The sequence below is a fragment of the Micropterus salmoides genome, unplaced genomic scaffold (assembly GCF_014851395.1).
Source record: "Micropterus salmoides isolate LMB-PRFRI ecotype aquatic unplaced genomic scaffold, ASM1485139v1 Ms_hic_scaffold_3, whole genome shotgun sequence".
In the NCBI taxonomy this organism is placed as follows: Eukaryota; Metazoa; Chordata; class Actinopteri; order Centrarchiformes; family Centrarchidae; genus Micropterus; species Micropterus salmoides.
The window spans coordinates 28,857,662-28,885,076 of record NW_024042261.1 but is presented as its reverse complement, the minus strand read 5'-3'; the positions used below and the strand labels follow the sequence as shown (position 1 = coordinate 28,885,076).

The 27,415-nt window shown below is 39.3% G+C and overlaps 1 protein-coding gene and 1 pseudogene across 1 annotated transcript; both read right to left on the bottom strand.

The window, feature by feature from the left end:
* Nucleotides 1–1,566: 1,566 nt before the first annotated feature.
* LOC119882463 lies at nt 1,567–13,735 on the bottom strand (annotated as a pseudogene).
* Nucleotides 13,736–18,478: 4,743 nt separating this feature from the next.
* On the bottom strand, nt 18,479–25,178 carry LOC119882298 (solute carrier family 13 member 5-like). Its single transcript, XM_038692298.1, has 12 exons — nt 25,037–25,178; nt 23,845–23,973; nt 23,614–23,750; nt 23,133–23,353; nt 22,827–23,007; nt 22,612–22,734; nt 22,267–22,479; nt 22,077–22,183; nt 21,840–21,961; nt 21,194–21,355; nt 19,974–20,111; nt 18,479–18,788 (listed from the first exon to the last, which is right to left on the bottom strand). The coding sequence occupies exons 1-12, from the start codon at nt 25,133–25,135 to the stop codon at nt 18,663–18,665; spliced, it is 1,758 nt and encodes a 585-aa protein (XP_038548226.1). The 5' UTR covers nt 25,136–25,178; the 3' UTR covers nt 18,479–18,662.
* Between the last annotated feature and the right edge of the window lie 2,237 nt (nt 25,179–27,415).

Genomic DNA, 27,415 nt, shown 5'->3' with positions numbered 1-27,415 from the left:
AACATGTCTGTGTGCATGTCTTACAGTGAATCTGCAGCAGCCAATATCCTGTTTCAATATTACATCTGTGCTTTTTGTTTGCTTACATTTGGTGGAAGAAGCTCAATGTAACAACATGGGGAGGTGAGGGACAGTATTTTAGTCAAGCAACAATTTGTCTATTCTTCATTTCATATCTTGTTCTCTCTTCTTTTTGCAATCACTTTACTACGTTTCACACTGCTTGCTCTCCATGTAACTTACCAAAATAAAGTAACAGGCAATGTGATGCGTTTTCCTTCAAGTCATTGGATGGCTATATATCTGTGAGTATCAAGGAACATAATGGGAACACGGAGACACAGGGTAGACATGTTATCCTGCAGCTGAAGGATGGCTGTCTCTCCATTACCCCAGCTGATCCTCAGGCGAGGCCTCACCATGTTTACAGTAGTTGCCCTTCTGGCTATGGGAGCAACAGTGCACTTCCTTTTGCGAGACCCTGCTTTCAGGGGCCAACTTTACTTTGGAGAGTATTAATACTACATATACACCTCAAATTTCCTCCACTGTGATGGTCCCAAATGAAGAGTCAGAATAACCTTGAGAGCCTTATTTTGTTGTCTTTGACAGAAAGTGGCTAAGTGCAATGCAGGGGCAGAGATGATTAAAAATTAAGTGAATAAATGGTTTAATTTTTGCTCTCCAATACACTGGTCCCAAATAAAGATTCAGGTGGACCATGACAGTCAAGATAAACACGATGTTTCTGTTTATGTATCAAATACAAAGATTGTCAGACTTGCTTAACACTGGCAGATTCACTGGAATCTCTCATGAATGAATGAGTAATATTTAGCTTTGACAGACGGACCATTTCACATAAGGTGCTCTGTGTCACGGTTTGGTGTGGGTGAGGCAGGGTTGAGCTGGTTGGAGGATCCAAATGCAGGACGCAAGGCAAAGGAGGTACAGTTCAAGGGGTTTTAATAAACAAACAAAGGCGAGCACACTTACAAACTGAGTGGCTGATGACCAAATGAATGAAAGTAATCCAAACGAGAAAACCAGAATCCAAAACAAGCAGGGAGACACGACGAGTAGGCTTGTAACACAAGGTAACAATAAACAATGACCCAACAAAGACAAGACAGAAACACCAGGTATATATACACGGACTAACGAGCAGGGCCAGAGCAACACAGGTGAAAGACATGAGGCTAACGAGTGACAGGTAGGGAGAGAGAGAGAGAGAGAGAGAGAGCAGGGGAAAACAGAAACAGACATGCAGAGGGATCACTGGGGTAACAGACATGACAAGGGTTACCGAACACTAGACGAAAGACAAGACAGACCCCCAAAACCCAACAGACCAAAATAACGCTAACTAAACACAAAAGTGCAAAACACCGCATGGCAGACAGGCAGACTGTGACACTCTGTCCACTTTCTGCTCATCTACACTCGTGTATCTGTGCCTTTCTCCTGCAGGTAGTGATGTAACATCAAGCAATGCAAACATCTGCATCATATTTGCTCTCGTGGCTAAGGATTCACTTCACATAACACCATAAAAGTTGCTCATGTTCATGTAACCAAGTTAGTGATCAACAGGTTCACAATGATTCTAGCAGCCAGGGTGAATAGCATGACAGCCAGGGCCAGGCCCCTGCGCAGAACCACATTCCTGTGAGAGAGCTCCTCCTCCATGGTGTCTCTTTGGCCCTGTGAGTTTCCTGGATCATCTGGGTGGGGACCTGGACATACCAATACAAATGTGACTGTGGTGTTTCCACTGAAATATATTTAATTGTGACCTTAGAATTACAAGATTCTAGCTGACATTTTTTGTCACACTTATTCACATTAAAGTAGTATTTGGTGAGTTACCATTTTGTGTAGGTTTATTTTAGTTTAGAGATAAAATGAAATTGCATATTCGGTTTTAGTAGTGAAAAATACCTCATTCAGAATCCCATTGACACTGCATTGAAGTACAGAAGTAATATACAGTATATACTCTTAATTCTGATAAGGAAGAGCTTAACAATGATATTGAGCTTTCACACAGACTTAAAGGTGCCACATTTATAATTTAAGCAATATCAGCATACCACCATTAAACTACATGTCGCATATTCTAAACTGTATCCAGAGGAAGAATTTATAATTTTTCATGCTGAATGGAATCCTTTTTGTTCTAGCAGAATAAAATGCTTTAGTTGTTGCACAATCTCTTACTTGTGTCTGTGATGATCCCATAGTCTCGGCTCTGATTTGAGCCTGGAAGTAAAACAAGGTGTGGACATTTATTCATAAGAAGAAGCCTTGGGCCATTTAGAATGGGGAGATTTGCCTCTGAATAGTAACCTCACCCGTAGCTTTCTTCCAGTTCATTCTTATAAGGTAGAAAATCAGGAATAAGCACTGCAGAGCATTACAGGTAAGCAAGCCTGTCCACAGACCTGAAGGAAAGAGAGTTTTTATAGTAGCAAGTAGAGGTTGATACCTTGGTGGATCAGTTACTAAATAAAGATACTGGAGACAAGACCTAAAAATTACTAGTTAGACAACAATGTGGCAAAAAGCAGCTGAAGGCTAAAATTCATCTCTGCTGTAAATCTTATCCATGATTCCTAATTTGGTTGCAAACATCGGTGACACTCCAATAGGTAAACCAATTCCATAATATCCCACAATGTTGAAAACAGCTCCGACTTTCTGTTTACCTGCTCCTCTTACAATGCTTCCTAAGGCAGTCTAGTCACGCAAACAGAATAAAGACAAGGTTAGACTTGCACAATAATATATATATGGGCACGTCATGAGATCTTGTTTGCTCATAATGTAACTACTACCTACTGATATTGCTAGAAGGATGAATGGAGCATAAAAAGCTATAACATCAGCAACCCTTTGCCTGATTTGTCTGAAAGAAGAGCGACACAAAATGTACAGTTTGACACTGTTATATATAAGTATTGTCATCATTAGATGTGTGTGTGTTATATTTGAGCACAGTGACATGTAATCTCCATACAATCCCCATTTTGCCTACCTCAAGTTAATATTTAAAAGAATATGTAAGCTAAGGTCACTGCTTTCTGTGTGTGCAATAACTGACATAATGGTGAAAGGTACTTTAAGAGACCTGTTATGTCTCCCAGGCTTGACAATGACTGTATATGTGTTAACATAACACACTGGTTCCAAACAGAAAATTACCTCGCACCTCTATAACATGAGACAGGTGCATCGGAGGGAAGTAAGTCAAAGGTTGCCAAGAAACTTCCACACACAGTCTAGCTTGCAAAATATATTATATATTATATATGCTGGCAATGTTTCAGTACTAGACCATAATCAAGGCAAGGCAAGGCAAGTTTATTTGTATAGCACATTTCAACAACAAGGTAATTCAAAGTGCGTTACATAAAACATAAAAGCAACAGGGAAATATAAAAAAGTTTAAAAGCAACATAGAGAAATTGGAAAAAATACACATTAAAATATAATAAAAGTCAATCAGGGTTAAAAGAGTTAAATGGAAAATAAAAACAGGCTGAGGGGTTGAGCAAATAATTGACTTATTATTTTGAAAAGAGAATAAACAAAGAAGTACACTTAATCTACTCTCTCTAGCTAGTCTGTACTCGGGTCCATAGCAATCTTTGGGTCCACTGAAACTCCAAAAACCCTCGGACATTACAGAGAAACCAGGACATGTCTGTCCGCAGGCCACTTTGATCCAGTTATACTCTGGCAAATGCTGAGACCATGATAAGTTACTCGACAGTGTGAGGCTTACTGGATTTATACTCTGCAAACATTGGCTCCTAGGGGACTTAATGATGAATTCATTCTTAATATTTCCTTGTGATTCTGAACATTTTTCCTAATCATTTTCTGTATATGCTTTGTTACTTAAGATTAACCTGAGGAATTCTCTGTCCAGCTCCTGGATGTGTATGAGTATAAACATATTTTTTCAGGACCATTAAGCCTTGTGACCTGTTGATTGTGTTTATTTATATGCACTGATGTGTTTGTTGTACTTGTATAATAATGTGGAGGTGTGTAAGTAACATTTATAGTGATTACTTTTACTATTTTTCTTATTTGATTGTTTTTCTGTAAATTTTATGGTAAGGCCTACTTAAAGGTTCAGTGTGTAAGTTCTAGTGACATCTAGTGGTGAGGGTTGCGAATTGCACCCCCCCTCCCCTACCCAACCGAGCAGTATACCTGAGACAGGACAAAGATGTCATCTATGCGATAAAAGAGATTGCCAGTCAAGAAATGAGGCTCCTTTTAGATATATTAAGAAATTATATAAATTATGTAAAACCATATGTTTGTGCTACATGATGTCTTATACTCCTGTAATACATTATTTTACATCTTTGGAGGGATGGCTTATCTGGACTAACATACCAAAGTAAATGAAGAAATTCTCAAACACTATCACATCTAGTGCATTAAGTATGACTACTGACAGATAACAGGACAATGTAAGACTCACTGTTTCTGCACCACAGTCCATTACCCATCCATCCATCCATCGTCAACAGCTTATCCTGTGTACAGTGTCGCAGGGACAGTCCATTATAAACCACATAATACATGAAGTTTACAAAGGCATTGGCTGGTGAGAATCAAGGCTCCTCTCACTTTGGTTAATTAGATAAGCAATCAGCAAATATTACCAAAACGTCTTTTTAAACAAAGTAGCACTGACAGCCATAATTTCAGCTTGTGGTAAAATGGTGCAATGTTTTTAATGGGCATTTAGCATGTGAAAGTAAGTCACTACATGAAATTAATCCAACTAACAATAAATTTTTTTCTACCAGTCAGTAAAAATTTTGCTGGCTGATGCTGCCATGCTCTAAGCTAACATTACTGATCAGCTGATTGTCTCGCTAATGTAACGTGTCTGACGATATATGCTGCCTTGTCAAAAAATGTTACCGTAGCACAACTCGATAGCAGAGTCCATCGACTCGCTCTGCCCTGTCGAAAAATGCTGCCTTATGTGTTCCCTTTTCTAATTCCATAAAGTTATAACTGTCACAGTATTATCACATCTTCTGTTTTTTGATTAATTGTAACATAGCCTAATTTAAGGGGTAGCGTATTGTAGAGTTTAAAATTTTACAACAAAGTTTTTACCAAATGTATTTCAGTGTTTTTCTTCTAATTTAAAACTGTGGGGTTTTAGGCCAGACAATTGCATTAGAATGTTAATTAAACCATTGTTTATCTCCTCTTTGTAATGTGAAGGAAACTGACACCTCTTTCTTTAGTGCTAGAAGGATTCTTTTGTTTAACTATTTCGCAGACATCTGAAATTGGGTGTCGACCGTTCTGGAGACAACCCCTGTGTGTGCTGTATGACTAGTTGGTAGAGCAAAGACTGTTTGTTCCTGTAAGATCAAAGGGGGTTTCACGTCTGGGATTGGCGCTCTCTTGTTTGACCAAAAGTAACAAAGAACAGTAAGGTACACCCTTCCTAATTGGGTGACGAAGAAGTTACCCAAATGACCAATGACTATGGACCTAAGCCATGTGGAGGAGAAAGGATCCGCCCACATACCTGGAGGATATAAACAACTCATTTTGTGAGAATCGGGACTGAAAGGTGCAAATCGGAAAGGAGGACCAACTTTTCAGTCCACTGCAGTGTTTTTTGTTTGTTCTTTAATGCCATCTCTTTATTCACTATTATCATAATTAAATCTTTTGTTATCTTTTTGCTTTCTCAAAATCTGAAAAATCTTCTTCTTTGTACATATTCAATGTAGTGACGGGCGTCTACACTACCGGAATTACACAAGCAGAAGAAGAACGCCGTGATGACGAAACGCACTCTGTAGCGCTGTTTGTTCGTTGAGGGCTACGGCAGAAACATGACGACAAAATACAGCGACCTCCAGAGCAGGGTGTGCCTGCGGTTATGTAGATATAAATGTCTAATTCTAAGGTAATAAAAACAAAAGGTTCATTGTGTAAGGTCTTTATACACCACTGAAAACATAGTTATAGATCTTATATTGCATTTTTGTCAATAGATCCTCAGAAATCTTACACACTGGACCTTCAACATTGAAAGTAATGAAGTATGACATTACTGCATTTTGAATTTCCTGAGAGCACATGTTGTGTTTATTATGATATTTCTTCTATTAATCTATTGATGTATAAGATAACTCTCTCTTGATAATGTAGCTTTTGGTTTACATTCACTATACAAAAATCTATATTCATTTATTATAAATCTCTCTGGGATGATATATTACTGTTACTATAGAGAGTGATGTATCTAAGCTTAAGATTGATCTATAGTAATGGAAATGTGAATAAATGTTTTGTAATATTGCCTTATCTCATGTGTTGATTGGTGCAGACACACAAATCACCTTTTACAAAAGATGCCGTCTTAGTATGAAACACCATTTGCCTGATGAAGGTGTAGTACCAAAATGCTGCCAGCATAGAGCTGTGGTGAACAAAATATATGTTAAAGATATACTCACTCGTCATTCGAACAGACATAAGACAAATAATCCTTCAGGCCCCCAATGAGAGCTGCCAAACATATTGAGACTGACCCTGTGGTAAAGAGCAACAAACTAAAATTTCCCCAGTTGTAGCATTGCAGCAAAAGGTGCTGAATTGATTGATTTTCTGTAAAATGCACTGACGTTTACGGTATTAACACAAAGCAAAACCAAAGTTTCCAACTGTTGGCCAATGAATAGTTCTGCTGGAGCAGTTTGAAAACTTAATGCCCTGCTCAAGGGCACCTCATATTTAACCTCTAAGCTACTCCTGCACTAATTGCTTGAGTGAAATCAGAATTGTAAAACAATAATTTTAATATTTTCTGAACTTCAAATACATGCAATTTTAATAAGATATTAACATATAGCATAGAAATATAGTATACTGACCTCCACAGAACATTGCCAGTTTAGCAGACAGCTTAGCCTGCTCTGTGTCTCCAGCTCCCAAGGCATTTCCAACTCTTAAATTATCATGACCATGCTTGGGATGGCCAAGTGGATGTATGAGCCCCAGTCCTGCAGGTACTCTTTAGACCAGCCTGTGTGTCAAACACTAAATCGCTGAATCAATTCAAAATTACTCAATTGATCAGTCTGTCTGTCAATGAATAACGCAAAATAATTTTTACTTTCATCAAAGAAGATTTCTGATCTTTGTATTTGCAATAGTATTTTTCACATTAAACTATATTATTACAGTCCATCAACAGCCAAAGATACCTGATTTTTATTACATTTTTGTGTCCGAGCATTTGATTTATTGATTGCTGTTGGGATGTAAAGAGAATTTCAACAAATATAACAAAAAATGCTTCAGAAATTAATTGCCTACCCTAGCTTTAGGTTTTCATGAAATCGTTTTCCAATCAGATAGCTTGTGAAAACAGTATTAGAAATCACTAAATGGTCTGGGAGCACTACTACTGAATTGCAATATTCATGCATTTGTTAATACAAAACTTGGTTATGTGGTAAATCTCTTCAAAAGTTCAGTGTCTTGACTCCCTGTACTACAGCTTAATTGAACCACAGTCCTCCCACGCTGTGTTTTACCATCATCGCTATAATAACTCATTAACACATGCTGAAGGAAACCATTGGAGCCTGTGATTATAGGCAGGGTCACTATCCTCCAAAGCACATGTTGCTCTCCCCTCCCCAGGTTGCCTTATGAAGACCTTTCCATATGAAATAAGCATAGAGAATTCCAGCCATGGAGAACTGGGAAATTGTGTTGGCTACAGCAGAACCACTGTAAAGAGTATTTCATTGCATGATATAGATGTTATGTGATGCAAGCCATAATATTGTTACTGAAAGAGTCATGTGTGGTTCAAATACTCACGCTACTCCTAGATTTAATGAATGAAGAAAGATGTAGTTGATAAGAGCGTTAAGAAGATTTACCACAAAGCCTGTGATTACCTCTGGCCATATGATGCCCTAAAAGGGAAGTACCACATAATACTTTTATTAGACACTGCCAAAGTGAGTACAGAAAGTTGGCTATAATTATACTAATAAATATACTAATAAAACATATTTTATACAGCACTTTCAAAACAAAGTACAACGTGCTTGATGTGGTTGAACCAGGATTAAAACAGGGCTGCAATGTGGCAAATATAATCAGTTAAAACTAAAATGGAATAAATACCCAACAATAATAATAATTTAAAAAATGATGTTTTGGAAATAAAAGTCTTTGCTTGCTGTGATAAAACACTTCAAGGGGCTATATGTAGTTTTTCAATTATATTACTTATTCACTGCCTTATTGTCAATAGGCTCTAACCTTACTGTTACTTTAAGTAAGGACTGTAGAAACTTACTGTAGAAATGAAGCACACGACTGTTTTCTCTGTTGCTTGGAACAGCCACTATTCTACTTTTAATGTGAAGGAACGTCTCGGGTTACGTATGTAACCCTTGTTTCCCGAGAAGGGGAACGAGACACTGCGTCTGTGACGACACTATGGGAACGCCTCTGGGCGTGGCAGGGCTGAAATCATGAATGAAACTACTCCAATCCTATTGGCGTTGCTAGAACGGTATCGTGTGACGGCGTAACTGGAGGCGTATATAAGCACGCCGGCACACCGGACACATTAGCTCTTTGCTATGAAGCAAGGCACTCCAGGCGGGGTGAGGTGTGGCGGACCGACGCAGTGTCTCGTTCCCCTTCTCGGGGAACAAGGGTTACATTCGAGGAGAAACCGAAAGTGCCTGGAGATCCCCCCCCCTCCTCAGAGAGGTGATAGTGAGGAGAAAGGCCATCTTAAGGGTCAGGTGCTTGGCCTCACCCGACTCCAGGGGTTCGAGGCGCTCGAGGGTCTCCACTGCCAGGTCCCAAGTGGGAACCCTGGAACGAGTCACGGGTCTCATCCTCCAGGCTCCATGGAGGAAGCGCACGACCAGTGGAAGCCTCCCCAGAGGCCCATCCCTCAGAGGGGTGTGGAACGCTGCCATGGCAGTCCCATACACCTTGAGTGTGGATGGGGAAAGACCAGCATAGAAACAGTCCTGGAGGAACTCCAGTACCATAGTCACCGGGCAGGTAACTGGGTCCACCGCCCGTTCTCTACACCAGTGGCAAACACATTCCACTTCAGGCCGTACGTCCTTCTTGTGGACGGGGCTCTGGAGCTGAGCAGCGTCTCGACTGTTCCCGCCGTCAGGCCCGCCTCAAGGAACTGGGCCCCCTCAGGGGCCAGACCCACAGTCTCCACAGGGCGGGGCAAGGGTGAAAGACCTGGCCCTCCGCCTGAGACAGCAGGCCCTCCAGGAGTGATATTATGTCTGAGAACCACACTCAGGCCGGCCAAAACGGGGCTACTAGCAGTAGGCTGACACCGTCCTGACGGACCCGCTCCAGAATCCCTGGGAGCAGAGCGACTGGGGGAAAGGCATACAGGCGCAGCTTCGGCCACGTCTGCACCATGGCATCAAGCCCTAGCGGGGCTGGGGGCAAGAGGGAGAACCACAGTGGACAGTGCGTAGTCTCTTGAGACGCAAACAGGTCCACGTCTATAGGGCTGAACCTTTCGCACAGTAACTCCACCACCTTGGGGTGGAGTCGCCATTCCCCAGGCCTCAGCCCCTGTCTCGACAGCAGGTCTGCTCCCTGATTCTGGGTCCCTGGGATATACGTCGCTCTGAGAGACAGCAGTCTCTGCTGGGACCACAGGTCTGATGTGCCAGCTTGCATAATGGGCGCGAGCGCAGACCCCCCTGGTGATTCAAATAGGCCACCACCGCCGTGTTGTCGGTCCTGACAAGGACGTGGTGTACGCGGAGAGCGGGCAGAAAACTCCTCAGAGCTCTGAAAACCGCCAACATTTCCAGGCAATTTATGTGCCAAGAGAAATGATGCTCCTGCCAGGAGCCTCTCGCAAAGCAGCCGTCCATGATCGCGCCCCACCCCGTGAGTGAGGCGTTTGTCTCCCCGTCTGTCTATAGCCGCTTTCACACTGCTTTTTTCCCCCCACGAGTATTGTGCCAGTATGCCGGCTCGCTGTGCTGTATGAGCAGGGAATGTTTAAGTAACAGAGCATGAACATGCCTATGTGAAAAGCCACAGCCGCCATGCTAGGTGTTTCCGCGATGATTGTGAGATCTATGTATGAAAGCTGTTGTGTTTCGAATTATGCTCGCTCATGAGTTAAAGGGAGCATGCGTATGAGCACACACCATGTGTCAATCTTAAAACCACACCGTTAGTGGCCTCTGAAAACTACATAATGCCCCTTTAAAAAATTATAGGAGATCTTTCATAGTTTGTCACTGTGTCATCCTCCCATCAACAGACCCAGACAAATGAACAAATCATAACACTGAACAAAATTATAAACGCAACACTTTAGTTTTTACCCCCATTCATCATGAGCTTAACTCAAACATCAAGATGCTGATCAGACAGCATGGGTATTGCACAGGTGTGCCTTAGGCTGGCCACAATAAAAGGCCACTCGCAAATGTGCAGTTCCATCACTCAGCAAAATGCCACAAAAACAAAATTGTTGTGTTTATAATTTTGTTCAGTGTAGATACCTCTGTACTTAAAGAGACAATATGGGCTTGAAATGTACTTTTTCTAAATGTAACAATTTAAAACCATTCTATTGTCAGGTTTTGGTCTGTGTGTCGGATGGTTTTGTTTGAGTTTGTCTGTTTTTACTGTTTTGTTTTGAAATTGTCTGTGTCTGATGTCTGTTTTAGGTTAGTTTCCTGTTTTGTCCTGATTATCCCTTATGTATTTCACCTGTTTGTTTTGCCTCTAGTGTGTCTGCATTTACAGCCCTCACTTCCGTTCAGTCTTCATCGGATCATGTTTATCCGGCCTCGTACATCTGCCTGTAACCCTGCCAGTTTGTTTGTTCCCTGTGGTTTTGGTTTTACGTTACACTAATCATCATTATTTCTTTTGTTTATCAATGGATTTATTTTTATCACTTTTTGGATCAGATTTGGGATTTATTGGTTTGTTTTGACTGCTTCATGTTTTGTTGCCTGGAAGTAATACTGTAAATAAAAACATAAAAGCAACAACAAAAAGGTGAACAACCTTTTGTTTTTGCTTAAATAAATCTTTAAACTCATGCTGTAAGTTAGACTGCTCTTAAAAATCTATATAAATCAAAAATTTATTTTAAAGTCGTTGACATGGTAAAGTTCAGGAAGCCCTGACCTCATTGCCATCTGAATTCAGACTGTACTGATCTCTAATGTCACATCAGTATGCAGCCTGGAACGACACTTTAGCCAAATAAATAGGGGCTGACTAATAGAATGTTCCTGTATATTTGATCCACTAAATGCTTTTGTGATTAAAAGGAAGCAAATCACAAGCTAATCGTCTCTTTCATATAATCAACTTGTCTTATTTCAGCTCATCAGCTAGTTACTTAATGTTGAATAATAATGCACGTACCTGGTTTTGCAGATATCTTGTTTCTAATGAATACATGAATGTAGCCTAGACAGAACAACAGAGAAACAATCTGATTTCTTGACAAAACAAACAATCAATATTCTCTTTCTTTTTCAGAACTACTTGTTCCTACTTAGAACATCCCATTCCAACATGCACTGGGCAAAGTGTGGCAAGTGAACTCCACACAGAAATCATTGGAGCTGGCATTGTTGGAGGAAGATGAGTTTCATATGGAGAGGTTTGAAATACTCACAGGAAGTGCTGGCATAAAGATATTCACACACATCTGAGACAACCTAGAAAGAGATTTTTTATCAATATCAATAAGAAACATAATCTTGAAAACAATGAGTAAAGAAAAATAAAACCAACAAACTAAAGCAGGTGAAGACATGTGAATTCTATAACAGCTGATCTGGCCACTTCTGGATCCTGTCTGACAGCCAGAAGAATGGACTGTTAATGAGGATCGCCCAGCAGAAACATGCCAATATCAAAATGAGGATCGCCCGCTGCAGAATGACCCCAACTCTCAGGAGGTTACAGCCCCCAAAGGTCTAAAACCAGAGATTATATTCTTATTTACTTTTTACAAGACTGTTGCCAATACTTTAAAATGTGTGTCTGACAGGATCATACCTGTGAAATCAGAGTATCACATGCTGCTGACAAACCAGATCCAACAGATATACCTGTAACATTAATAACCTGAGGATATAACACAAACATTGATGTTTTATGTTCTGTTGCTCTATTGGTTTAACTTTTACTGTAGGAGCTATAAGGCTACTGTACTTACTGCTATGGCCAAAGTAACCCCTGCCAGCTCTTTCCTCCCCAGATGGCCACAGAACATAGTACTAACAAAACTCACTGCAAAAACCATGAGCTGGGCAATAATCTGATGAGAAAAATCAAAATAAATGAAAAGCAGCTGGGACAACAAAAAGAAATAGACTGGTTTAGGTGGTGTGGTCCAATTTGTTCTGTTCACTAGCTTGATTAATAAATAACAGTCTATTTTGACAAATGTTAATTTAACTAATTTACAACATTGATTAGTAATCCCAGTGCTGATTGAGCCATTGACAGTTGGCTACAGTTAAGTACAAGCTACCCACCACTGGTCCGGCCAGTTTAGACAACTCTTTGATTTCTGTCTTGAAACCAGCAGGGACCAACATGCGGATCCGCCTGAATACAAAACATTCACTCCATGAAGTAGGAGGTGAACTCTGTGTGCTCTTTTCGCCACTGTATGTTGATGTTAAGCTCCCCTCAGTTCAGTTCAGGATCTCTGTCAGTGTGTATGATGAAAGCTGTTGTAAACTGTATTTATTTAGTCAGCCACAGGCATGTTCTTCCTTGTGAGCTGGCAGTGACAAGGTCACATTTTAGTGACTTAATAGCAAATTTATTAACTTTCAGGTGATCTGATTATTTGATATTACGACGGAGAATTGGAGAGTAAAAAAAAATCAGAGATTATGAGAATAAAGTATATTACGAGAATAAAGTTCTATTTTTAAGCTACATGTTAGGGGAAATAATGAGGAAATAATGAGGAACGTGGTGAATCTTGCAAAGTTATATATGTGCCTTTGGCACATCAGCACCAAAGTATCAGTATCACCTTGAAAAGACAATGCAAGAAAGTGTCTCTATTCTGAAGAAAGAATCACACGGCCTTGGAGGTAATTGCCTCTTTTGTGGAAGAGGAAATGGCCGGTAGTGGTCGACTGCAAGGCTATTGTTGCTTACATCTGCGTGCTATTAAAAGGGGTTTCGTGGTTTCTCAAGAAACCTATACTGAATTATTATTATGAATATTTCCCCTAACATTTATCTTAAAAATGCAATGCATCTCGTGATATTATGACTTTATTCTCGTAATATTATGACTTTATTCTCGTAATATTACGTCTTTATTCTCGTAATACCACTTTATTCTCAAAAGATTATGACTTTATTCTCATAATCTTTGATTTTTCTATACTCCTCAATGTGGCCCCAATACTCCGTTGTATGATATAGCCTACTTGATCGGCTATTTGTCACCAGAGAATGCAGTCCCCTTTGATGGTGATAACCTGTCTGTAGATCACTAGGCCTATAGGTGAGGAGACACCTGCTGAAGAAGTCAGCCGAGAGTCAAATTGAAATTCATGCATTTTATCCCATGCTGCGATAAAAATCTAGGTTCTTCTGTCATTAAACGTTCTTGTTAGTGCTGCATCGTACCAACAGATGGAGCCATTTCTCAATAACACGTGAAGACTGATCACACTGTAGGGCTTCACAAAAATGTAAAATGTCACTGTGCATTTCAAAGTCTTTATATTGACATATCACTTCCCAAATTAAATACCATGAATTATTAAGCACTAATCTTTATGCTGAAGAAATGTTTTGGTCTCCAATAAAACACGTAAGTGTTCTTAATTTCTCTATTAAAGTAAGGTTAATTATTCATTAAAAATGCCATAGCCTAATTAACATTTCTTTAGTTCCACTGTTTTACGGAAATTCATGAGACACTTAAATAGTAGTTAATACTTTTTTTTTTTTTTTTTTTACCTTTTGTTTATTATTTACAAGGTTAATAAAGTGTCACATGCATTATTAGACCCATTTAAAAACAAGGTAAATTAAATTACCCATAAATAAAACTGCGCTCAAGTTAACAACTAAAAGTCATCTTTTTGTGAAATTACTTTTTTAAATTAAACATGTGTTAAATTACTTTTTTCCTTTTCAAAAGACCATGATGAATTTATACGTTCCTGCCTTCCTGAATTGTTTATTTATAGTAGTCAAAAGTTAAAAGGTGGTTTAAGGTCTTGAAAAAAGTAGAATCCAATGAATATGATAATCCTATACTATTAAAATCCCATTATTTAATCTCAGGAGGGTGTAGAATTAGACTAATTAGAGGCGATCAGTGTAACTGGTAAGCATCTGCCAAATTAAATGTGATTTTAACATTTTAACATTATTTTTGCAAGTAATTATATGTTTCTTTGACCTTCAGTTCATGTGAGGATATTTATCCACAAACTTGCTCTCCAGGTAATGTAAATGAAGGAAACAAAGTATGTTGAAGTTAATTGTTTCATACCAATGACAAATACTGTAACTTCACTTTAATGTCATGTGCTGTCTGGACTTGGATGTGGTTTATTCTGACCACCAGGGCATGTCAACACATCACAAACATCTCTTTTGCAATAGGCAAAAAAATGCTCAATATGTTTCTTACATCAAACAATCTCAGCATCAGGTGATGCTGTCCTGTAGGTCTGAAGGTAAGACATCTGGTCGGGGCACTTTGGGATGGAGGTGCACGCTCTTTTGTCACCTGAATGTCTGCGCTTTGTTTTGAAATGCAAGAGAAAAGCAGCTACAACTTTTAATCAGCAGCAATTGACCACGCAATTTCATCAAAACAGTCTATTGAGAAGTTCAGAGAGAGGAACACAATAGTAGGGTTGCAGTGCTTTAACCTCTTATTACACTTAAAAATGTCATTTTTTGCAAATGAAGTGGTGCAAAGAACACATGAACTGGGCTCATATAGTCTGATGAGTCACCATTCACTCTGTTGTTGAGCATGTGTGGTACACGCAAAACAAGTGTCTATAAGGGGAATGTTCCCTAAGGTGAAGGGTTCTGGGTGCATTTCATGGCAAGAAGTAGAATCCCATAATAGACACAGTAAACCGGTAAACATGAAGCGACTTTGCAAAGGGTCTTGAAATGGTCACTGAATGATTTGCATGAACATGATTTGATTCACATGGCCAGATCAATGAGCTACCCAGAAAATGGCCTGGAATTGTACATTGTATAAAGGTCATGTTAAGGTCTCTGTAGTGGAGAGGAGTGGGAGTGTGACACCTGAAGCTGCTCACCGGTCCTTCTGGATCCATCCTCTTATGTTTCGTCATTTGAATTGAGTGTTGGACTATATAAATACTTGACCTGACTTGATCTACCACCCACAGTGCTGTTAAAATTTTTATATTGCAGATATTGGGGTAGTAAAAGTGTATCCATTAACATATAATCTGACCAAGAAAATTATTATAAAGGCACTATTAGTTTAGCCTGGCCAGTTTGAATGCACTTTGGTCAAAAGACTGCAAAGCAAGTCCTTCTGTCCTCTCCTGGATCTTTCAGATTTTGGCCTGACTCTTGTCCACAGCTTAATTGGATACTCAGATTGCTAACTGAAACCATCTCTACACACAATACAAGTCTTTATGTGCCAGGAAGGATTGATTGTTATCAGACAGGCTGTAAATTGTCCTCATGTGTAACTGATACAGGCCTATGTGTCTTTAAAAAGCCTTCCCATTCACAAAATACTCTGAAATGCAACATTTGGATAAGACACCAAATAGACTTTTTGCCTCTTTTGTGCCTGGAAAGTTGTCTTGAATTCCACATGACAGTATAATTGTTTGTTAGTCATTTATAAATCTTTCTACTTGCTTATTCAACAACCAGAAGGTCAAGTTTAAAATGAGTTACTAGAAACTGGGTTGGATTCAACAGAAGTTTCTTGTGTGTAGTCAGTCGCATGAAAACCCAGCAAAGCAACTTGCAGGTTCAATTTCCTACTGAAAGCTGAAAGCATGTATATATAGCCAATAATGGAGGCTAGGATACATAAGGATGTGTTTCAATTGGATAATGAGTGGGTGGCTGAGAGGCAGAAAAGGGAGAGAAAGGCACTGTAATTACATAACGTTTTTTAGCCAGTGGCACACAAGATCATAGTGATCCGGACCACTCTATGCACCCAACCAACATTTTAATTGTCCAACAGAAGTGAGGTTAGAACTTTGATTTCTCACCGCTACCTTTGTTGCAGTGTAACATGTTTTCCTCTGTCACGCGACATCATTATGTTTTTTTGTGCTGTTTACTGCCATATATGTATGAGTGATATGTTTGATGAAGATCTTTTTCACTTGCTGTAAATACAGTCTTGGTGATGGCATTGTGAAAGATACTCATGTGGATACTTGTAAGGTTGCGCTATGGGGTCTTTAAATGGAGACATGAGAAATGTCTTCTTTGAGTTTATAATGTTTATGATGCAAAACAATGCTGGACAATATGACTGCCTTGACCCTTGACTTGCGCAAAGTCTCTGCAAAGGACAATGACACACAGCTTTTGCCTACATACATAGGTGTGGCCTTTCGGTCCAGGATTATTGTGGCTTTCCACACTGTGTTTACAGGATTATATTAGCTTTATGCACGAGACAAGAGGTCATTAAGCAAGAGGAAGAGAAACACGTGTGCACTTTAAAAACAGGCAATTGTCATGCGAAGTAGAGAAAGAGCCAGCTGACGATGAAAGTGGGATGATTTTGCTTTGTATGACAACTCTGTTTTTACAGCTAACAGTTTTCTTTCCACCTGCTTTATTTAAGCCTCTTACTTGTCTATCCTAGCTACCTATTCTTCAATTTTAGACCACAAACAAGAATAAAAAAATATTGCATGCATCACTTGAACAACTGACATGCCATGTTTGTTAAATAACACTGCGTATGGAAAATAAATGATTTAGTCTGTACAGTAGTTGTAGGTATAGTTGTTCTATCAGAGTTACCACTGTATGTAGAGGCAATAAAACAAGAAAGAAACATTAAAACTCAAGTCTTTTATTTTTATAGTTTGTAACAGGCTAATGAAACAGTGTTTACTTTAGCCCATTGGCAATTTAAGATACTTTATACATCATTTCCTAGATGCACATTGGTTCATAAATAACACTTTATTATGTATTTATTATTATTATTGCAATTCAGGCATACTTCATTATTGCAGTGAGATATTTCACAATATCAGCACAAAATATTGATACAAATATTGAAAATCGGTTTTCAGTTCAATCACTTAGTATGTTTGTACAAGGCACATATAGATTTCTTTTACATTTAAAAGTTGAATGATGCTGGTACTATAACAAACCCTTAATAGGTCAATGCAGAGGTCAATTTGGATTCAAAGAGACAAAAGTACATGTTTATTTGTAGTCTCTGCTATACTGTACGTTTTAGCCCATTTTCTAAAAATACCAAAATGGCAAACCTAACCTACAGCCCTGTTCCTTTACTGTAAATGTATTCAGAGAGATGTGCTTGAAAAATATTTAGTACTTGATACTTGACTTGGTGGAAGAAGTATTTATTTTTCTCAAGTATTTTTAGCAACACCACAGTGTAAAAATAGTTGATATTTATTTAATATTTGACTTAGATGAAAGTATATTTTGACAAAAAAAAATTACCAATAGTAAAAGTACTCATTAAGCAGCTGAATTGCCCTTGTCAGTGTTAAATTATATGTGATATTATTGGATTATTATTACTAAATGTATAGAATTTAAATTTTCTGTCTGGTTGAGATAGAGCTAATGTATATGCAGTTAAGTATTTTAATATATAATTTCATATTATCCTAATAAAGTAACTAGTAACCACAGCTGTCAGAGAAATGTAGTACAAAAAGTATACAGAACAATATGACAAGATTTTCCTTTGAAATACATGAAGTAAAAGCAGAAGCAGCATAAAATGTAAATTCCTAAGTAAAGTACAAGTACTTCAAAATTGTGTGTAAGTGCAATACTTGGGTAAGGTTAAGTTCTTATGTTATACTGCATGGCTTATTGCTATTAAGATGCAGCTACATGTGACTATATAAAAAATTTCTAATAACTTACACCTTTTGCATAGCCCTTCATTTGATGTGTTTTTATAAAAAAGAGTGCACTCCAATGGTGTTTTTTGAATTGGCTGCTTAGAAGGATTATAAAGTCTCTATTTGCAGTTATAAATGCTGACTGAGTAGATGATTACTGTGATAGTGTTTTATAAGCATACATTTTTTCTTTAAATTGTAATACAATGTGATACAGTGTAAAAAACAAAATTCAACCACTCTTCTGTAATTCCCAATCATATTCATCACCTCTTTCTTTCACAAGCAAGACTCAGGTGTCATCGAAAACAAGCAATGAAAGGCTTGTGTTCTAGCAGCAATCGGACGCATGCAGTCCACCGTGTGGTCTCATGCTGTCGCTCTGACCCGGGGTGTATGTTTTGCACCTGTGTATAGGGAGAGCAGGGTGTTCGTGGATTATCTCCTATGACCGAATTAGGCTCACACCCCAGTAACGTTGGCCCAGGAAGGGAAGGAGTCCAGGTCAAACATGGCCTTGCCCCAGCTGTTGATGGCCAGTGTAATGCAAAGGATGCCAATGATGTTCATGATTATTCCTGTCCTGGCCTGATGGAGAATAAGAGTAAGTAGTGATATTAAAGCAAAGGTTCAACATTTTGGGAAATACGCTTATTCACTTACTTGCAGAGCATTAGATAAGAAGACCGATACCACTCTTGTGTCTTTTCATTAATTATGAGGGTACGACCAGCAGCTGGTTAGCTTAGAACTCTGAACTTTGCTTACTGTCTATGCTCATTGTCTAAGTGTCTCCACCTGTGCCTCGTTTGTCCCTGTCCTCTTGTTTACTTAAGTTTCTGTCTCTTCATTATGTGCTGTTGGCTTGTCCCTGGGAAACTGTCAAGCGTCTCTGTGCCCGCCTTTGGATATTTGTGGATTTTTGTGTGCCGTCATTGCTTGGATTTATGCTTTTCCTATGTTTCTGGACTATAGATTAGTTTTGCCTTCTGGTCTTTGAACTGCCTCGCCATTGTTGTACATTTTTTCTCTGTGGATCTGTTAAAAACACTCTGAACTGTACCTGCTCCATCTTGGTGTCTGCATTGTGGGTCCAATCCCCTATTTCCCTGTGTATATGCTTGGGTTACACACAAACATATTGATTTTTGAGCTTTAGAGGTGCTGGTAGGCAGATTTAGTTTTTTTTGGACTGAGCTAGGCTACCTGTTTCCCTTGTTTCCAGTCTTCATACTAGGTTAAGCTGCTGGCAGTAGCTTCATATCATACCAAAAGGTGTATTTAGGCAGAAAACGAAGTGAGATTTAGAGGTGATGCGACTGCATACAATGTCAACAGAAAGGCGCGATTAGAGTCAAATTCTACATCAGAAGATGTGTTGAAGCAAGCTTAAATAGTTTAAGATTGAGTGAAAATTTCCTTATCTCAGGGTTTATGAATCGGTTTTATAAACATACAGACATGAGAGGAAAAGGAGAGGGACCAGGCGGAAATGGCTGAAAGAACTGGAGTCCCCCGGGGAGTTCTGAGATCATTGTATGCGCTGCCACACTAACTAACTGTTTTTAGCTAGCCATGCTACATCTGACCCTCAGCAAGAAAGCAAATAAGTGCATTTCCCAAAATGTCAAAATATTCCACATCAGGTCGCAACTGCAAGTGACAATGAACACATAAGTTCAGCTATCCTTAGAGTGTAACAGTGGCAACTATGGTGACAACTTTGCATGTTCAACATTTAATTTAATGAACAAACACAACTGCCATACTCACCATGTCAGCAACCTTGAGGTACCCATAAGAGAAGACAATAGCGTTTGGAGGCGTAGCAACAGGCAGCATGAAGGCAAAAGAGGCACTCAGAGTACAAGGCACCATGACGTACAGTGGATTGATTCCAATGGACTGAGACTGCAATCATCACACAGAAAGATTCAGCAGTCTGAGACAGGGATGAACATAGCCTTGATAACAAAAACCTCCACTAAACCATGTGGCTATTTTTCTGCAACCGTAATCACTGACTCATAACTCAGAGTGAAATGTGTGCAATTCTGTGAGGAGTGGAAACTCTCATTAAGTGGGTGTAATTAAGATGTAATTCCTGCAAGCTTGGTGCTGAATCACGATATCTAAAATAGAAAAGCACTACATATGTAGCGATAATGGCAGACCTCTATGATGCAGAAAACATTACTCTGGAATCTGCTTCTGAATTACATATCCCACAGTAGCTTACAAGTGCACAGTAATTTCTGGTTCTTAAAATAAACAGAGGGTGAAAGATTTAAACTTTATATTCTTCTTTAAAGTACAGGCTATATATCAGGTCACTACGTTGACAATGTTTTGTCTTGTCTGATGTGTTTTGTTTAAATTAAATGCTAAAAGATTCACTTGACTGGATGACACAAAGTGACATACCACAAGCCACAGTGTGTGTCATCTCCCCACTTTCAGCTATGTAACTGATCAGATGGCCTTCTCTTTCTCTTCTTTCATTTTATCTCTATTTTCACACAACGATTGGATGCCCTTGTGTGCCCGCTGGGCTTTGCCTTCCATAAATATCTATTTGAATGCCTCTTCTTGGCACTGTCCTTCACAACCCAGCTTTTTCTCTCGAGTGCTTGACTAGCCGGCACAGTAATGCCATTCTTCAGCCGCAGTGGGGTGGGCATTACAAGGCACTGGCTGAATTGGTGTGTTTGGCATGTTATTAATGGGAGGAGGGGCCCGGGGAAGGGGACCAAACATATTCAGCCTGAATGACCAACTGGGTAACAAAACAAGGGAAAATAGGCCGGCTCTCACTGGGAGTAGTTTCAATGCTGAACTCCAATTGGGGAAAATCGGTTCAAATTAAATTACACTATGTAGCACTTCACCTCACTGAACCACTGCCAAACATAACTGTCTGTCACCTGCAGTCTGAGATCCTGCCTCTGCTTTTTTTGTTAAAAACATTTCACTCTCTCTCTCTTAGAACTTACCATTGAGGCTAAGACAGGTAGGAAGAGCGTCGCAGTGGCCACATTACTGGTGCACTCTGTGAAGGTAGCAATCAACAGGCATAAGATGATAGCAATTGCCCAGGGAGGAATATTTTGCAGAGGAGTCATTTGATCTCCTATCCATTTTGAGAGTCCTGATTCCTACAGAGAAACACACAACATAATAATAATGGATTAAAGTCTTTTCTGGAAATGTACACAGTATTAATTTAAACAGATAAGTTAACATTTGCTCATTTACTGTGAGTATACTCTAATTAAGGTTTGTGCGCCATATACAGTATCCTTTGAAATGTAACTCAGGGGTATTTGCAGCATAAAACTGCGAAATAAATTAAACAAAAGTAACACATTCAGTGGAGAATTTGAACTGGCAGCAATTTGAAATGTTTGGTTTGCATTGCAGTAACATAAACCACTCTGATAGCAGAGAAAACTATCTACCATAAATACTATAAAACGAGGGTTGAATTTCATGAAAATATTTAGCAACTTTGAACACAGCCAACCATGAAGCCACCACCACACTTCCTGCTCCAGAGACATTATTATTCTTATTGTCCATATTGTGTGTAAGCTCTTGGCCCAGTTTCCCATTAACATTATGACTGTCACTGTCACTTACTTCACTGCCTTTGGCCAGAGCAAAACCTCCTCCAAGGAGAAGCACAATGCCCCATGGTAACTTCTTTTGGGCTATTTTCCAGGTGAGCAGAGGTGGAGTTGGGCAAACAGTTTGATGGGGTGCTACAGATCCAATAAATTCAGTGTCAGTATTGAAACATTGCACTGTCTCCCCCTCTTAAAACTTGCATATGAATGTATGACATGTAATCTATATTCTTCCAGAACGGTGCCTCACCTGTGTCAAATCTTTGAGTCCTCCATGAACAGAAATGTGGGGGTTTGGAGGGTAAAACAAAGAGAAGGATGGCAATGAAGATTGCAACTGTGGCATCTGTCACATACCTGAGAAGTGGAGTGAAGAGGGAATTAAAATTTCTTCAAAGCAAAAAATTCAAAGAATTGGAAATAGAAAAATTTTGACAAACTCTGCTTTGGAGTTGAAGATATCTGTCGCCCAGCCGTTAACAAAACCTGGGTCCCTTGTGAACCACAGCACCACCAGCAGAATGAAGAGACCCAGGACATTTATCTCTCCAAAGGACATGGGCCCCAGCAGGCGATGTTGCTCTCGGATCACATTATAGGCAGCGATGTCCTTCTCTGTCTTCACAGCCCCACAGCCCCACGTCTTCTTAAAGCTAGAGGGATCACACAGGAAAAATCTTTGTGTCACCTCTACGCTCAATCACACTCCTGCTGCGGTAAAGGTTTCTTGATGTTGATTCAAGTCTCTGTCACTATGATTAGGCTTTAACCATCACCAAACTCACTTGAATCCCATGAAGACAAACTGCAGCCAAAGCCAGGCCAGTGTGAGCATGAGGATCATGTTAGGAAAGGCAAAGCCGAACCAGGAGGCAAAGTTAATCACATCTCCGTTTTGAGGAAAGAGTCTGGAGTAAACAACAAATAACATATAATATTTTGTGGAACAACAATGAAAGTAATACAACATAACAAAACAGGGCTTTGAGAAAACACTCACTGGTTCATCTGGCCCTTGAGCACCAGATTGGGGCCGGTTCCTGTCAGTGTGGCGGTGCCGCCGATGCTGGCAGCGTAACAAACACACAGGGTCATCCCTTTACACATTCTCTGCCTTTCTGCTGCCTGTTTATGCATGGCAGCCTCCACTGCAACATCTAAGAAAGTCACCACTACTGGGCCTTCAAACAGAGAGAAAGGAATGAAAGAGCTACTAGCAACACAGTTTGATGAGTAGAAAGTTTGTGTGATGCTGTACATTGTCTTCAGTACTTTTTCTTGCCAAACAGACTTGAAGATGACTCACCTTGTCCCTCACTCTGTTTCTCTGTCTGCGGAGGCTGTTTGCTTTCCGTGTCTGTTGTCTGGACCTGCTCCTCTGAGCTGAGGATCTGAGGTATCTCTGCCTCGCTTTTGTTGAGCTGATCCAGCACTGCTTGGACAATAGGCACCATCATTGCTGTGGTAGCCGTGTTACTGATCCACATGGACAAGAAGGCTGTCACACCCATGAAACCCAACATCAAACTGTCAGGAACAACAAAAAACATAAACACTGTTAGTGGCCTGGATTGGATGAGGGAGGCTTGAGTGTTTTACAACATTCAACAATAAAGAGGAAGAAAGACAGACTTTTATTATAGCAATGAAAAGCTTGAACATGGTTTCCTTATCTATATCAGGTGTTTTTGATGATATCATAGATGATTAGATATTCTTTGGAAACATAAGTCTTAAAGATCACAAGTCAAACAGAGAATCTGGGGGTGTGCATCTGAGCCACTCACAGTGCTGGACGCACACCAACAAAGAGCAGCACCCTCAAGGCGATGCGCTTGTGCAGATTCCAGTGCTCCACTGCTACTGCAACCAGCAGTCCCCCCACAAACAACAGGTTTGTGTCCTTCAGGTACTGCATACACACCTGAGACAGCAGGGTCACACAGAGTAACGTGTGTGAACAGCAATTCGTCCCTGTTGGGGAAAATTCTACACACTGCTGCAGTTATTTTACTTACGTCCTTGGATTTCATGATGCCAAACAGGGGGAAAAGGAGAGCTGGGAGCAGAGCTGTTACAGCCAGTGGTAGAACCTCTGTGCACCAGAAAACAGCCATCAGGACTATCACATAGGCACATTCTGCCTCCTGTAAAAAATGGAACAATGAACAAACAAAAAAACATGTTAAAAACATACTGGCAAATGCACACAAACACAAAGACCTTGTTTAGAGCTCAAGGTCCCATCTGGAAAGGCACCATCTGTGAAAATCAGCTTCTGAGATCTGAGTATATATCATTAAGATGTTATGATGGTTCAAAGGGTGAAGATAAGTGTGCATACTGTTCTTTTGTTTCTGGTCACCTGATTGTACCAGCAGTTCTCATACTTATGAGCTCTATAACCAACCTTACATTATTATACATAAATATTAATATTACATAAATATTAATTTGTCATGTTTTATTGCATTACCTGCCTAATTAAGACCTTCAAGCCTTGATTGCTTTTAGATTGCTAAAAACCTTTGTATTCAGTTTTTGCAAGCAACCAAATTATCCTAAAGTTTCAGTCCTCATACTTTGTTACCCTCCTCTACACTATGTCTTTGTTCATGGCTGCTTTGCATTGCAGTTTATCATAACATGCTTACATGCCTGTGTGCATGTCTGTAATGTCACATGTAGGGGTAACGCCTGCCTAGCCCTTTGACTCTGTGTTCCCACGCTGGACATGACCCTACATGTTAACAGAAAGGAGTTAAAATAACAAGTCTTCAGAGCGCTCCAGCCTCAGGCATTACTGGACAATTCACATGCATTTTGCTCCAAGTGCGCTGCGCACTTGTGAGTCCCATCAACAGGTGCAGTAGAGAACCAGTATCCATCAGACTCATTCATTTTAACAAAATGTTAGCCAAAAAATCTTCGGCGCGCTGAATTTAGTTCAGTCCTGTGTTAAAAACTACATGCACAAGATGTGAAATGTTCCTAATTAAACTAGCTTTTTAAAAAAAAAAAAAAAAAAAACTATCTTAAAAAAATACACTTAAAAAAATTCTGAGTGCAGTAACCTTTATGGTTCCACAACTTTAGATCCATTACTTTTTCATGGCAAAATCACCAATAGCTGCTGAATTTCTCCACTTTAACAGTGTGGTAAAGTTTAATTTAAATTAATCTAGTGTTTTATCCAAATCTGTTACATACCGATGTTCCGATCACTAAAGGCAGTGGAAGAAGAAGAAACGGAGCTGAGAATAGGATAAGCTCATTCTTAACAGAGCGAAGATATTTGAAGAATGCCATCCTGTAGGAAAAACGGAGAAAAGGAAGCCTTCGCACTATGGATCGCGCTTTTGAGGCGCAGAGGAGAGGAGGAGGGGGAGTCCCACAGCAAATAAAGGAGGGAGAGAGGCGAATCACAATGAAGAGCGAGAGAGTGAATGAAAGAGAGAGAGAGAGAGAGAGAGAGAGAGAGAGAGAGAGAGAGAGAGAGAGAGAGATGTGCTAGGGTACTTACACTAAGCGACAGATTTATTATTCAGAATCAAAAACCAAGTCCACATAATCAGCAAACTTCCCATATAGTCACAAAAAATCATATTTTCTTCTGGCATTACTAGCACTGGCTGTGGCTGTAAGTAATCTTAATCGTAGCAATGCTTTTATTTTCATCACAAGTTGACATCACTTACTCTCATTGATCTCATGATAAATAATTAGTTTATCTCATGATGAAAACTTTTAAAAACAATGAGGTCTTGAGTTCAGACAGCGTGATCCCACCCACTTTTATCTATAGCTATCAAAAAAGCATGATTGATTGTTCTAAGAATCAGCTAAAATGTTCCTCCACATAAACAGCAAACCTCCCAAATACTCACAAAAAATCCTATTTTGAACTACTGCACTGAATAAATTTGATTGTTAAAAAAGTTGTGAACTTGAGATTCCTGCAGCTGCCAAATCATATTTACAGGTGCCGATTAGTTAAAGCCATTACTTTTTTAACTCCTTCAGTGTAGTGAAGAAGATTTTGTCAGTTGTGACTGTTAAAGAATTGAGTATAACTGTGTATTTATTCATGCTTGTCATCCTTTTAATGAAGATAAGATGAATACTTATTGCTCTTGCATCAGAATAGACTTTGTCATAGTCAGTGTTGGGCAGTAACACGTTATTAGTAACGCCTTCAGTAACGCGTTACTGTAATAATATTACAGTAAGTGTTACTACTAGTCATTCTGTGGGAAACACTGGAAATATAGTAAGGTAACTAGTAACGTAACTAGTTACTTTTATCACCCAGTAATAAGTAAAGTAGTAGTATTACTTTTTTAAGGAGTAATAAGTAACTAGTAATATATTACAATTTCTGAGTAACTTACCCAACACATGGTCAAAGTCAAGACTAATCAATTGAATACTGCTGCGCCTTATGATTTTGGTAAACCAGCAATGGGTTAATCATAGGTATATCTGCTTTTATTTTCATCATAAGATGATGTCACTTATTCTCATTTATCACACGATAAATACTGGTCAGCAGGGCGATAGCCTGGATTTTAAAAACACTGAGGTCATGACTTTAGACATGAGTGCGACCCCACCCACCTGAGAAACTTTAAAATGTCTATCAGCAAAACTTTTTAAATTTTCTGATTATTGTAATTTACTTAGTTAACTTCTAAATTGTATATCCCTAGACAGTCTAAATAATGTTACGATTTTGCACACTGCCAGGATATAATTTTGGTGGATAAAACAAAAAATTCCTTTTAAACTTAAATAATCTTAAACAAAAACAGGCAAAGATAGTTGGTGTAAAAAATATCACAGTCAATCATTCTGTGTCAAGAATGGTAGCCCAGTGGATATGTATTTAACAACCCTCCATCACCTATTGTAACCTTAATGACCGAAGACCGCTGAGTTTCTGAAGAGTTAATAAAGATGCAATGGATATTGGGAGATCAGCTAACAAGGTCTCCTCTTTAAGAAGCGTGTTGAGTGCCAACCAGGTTTTTCAGCATTTCATTGTTTGTATTACACTTATTAAGTAACAATTAAGTTAGTAGTAGTAGCTATGTTTATCTCACAATTATTTAAGTGAATAATGATTCCACCTCTTTCCTCCGTGTGTTTTCTGTGTACCTGAGCCCATATGCCCTTCACCAGAAAACACCTCTCTACAGCTGTTCAAATGCATCTTCCAGAACAGATAAACTAGGTTCATACTGTGTTAATGTGGTAATACTGTGTGGATTAATGGGAAACTGGGAGAATTATTTGGGCATGTGGGCAAAATGGCTTCCACTTCCTCAAAAATATTAGGGTTTCAGCAAGTTAGATTGTCTTCATTTGTATATATATCAATCAACGTATGCAGTACTTTGTTTCCCTTATGCCAGAGGGTGGAAGCCTATCTTCCTCAAATGTACTCCAATAAATTATATATAAATACATTTCCTTTTCCCTTAGCAGTCTCTTCATATTTCAACATGACAGTAACGTGAATTTTTCTTTACTGTATTATGTAAGTGATACAACTATTCTGGCTTTAAATGTAAACCTGTAGTGTCTGTG

Coding starts and splice junctions, on each gene's coding strand:
- LOC119882298 (XM_038692298.1), bottom strand. CDS start 25,135: ATGGCATTCTTCAAATATCTTCGCTCTGTTAAGAATGAGCTTATCCTA. Junction 22,735..22,826: donor CTCAAGGGCCAGATGAACCA/GTGAGTGTTTTC, acceptor TGTTTACTCCAG/ACTCTTTCCTCAAAACGGAG. Junction 21,962..22,076: donor GACTCAAAGATTTGACACAG/GTGAGGCACCGT, acceptor TTGGATCTGTAG/CACCCCATCAAACTGTTTGC.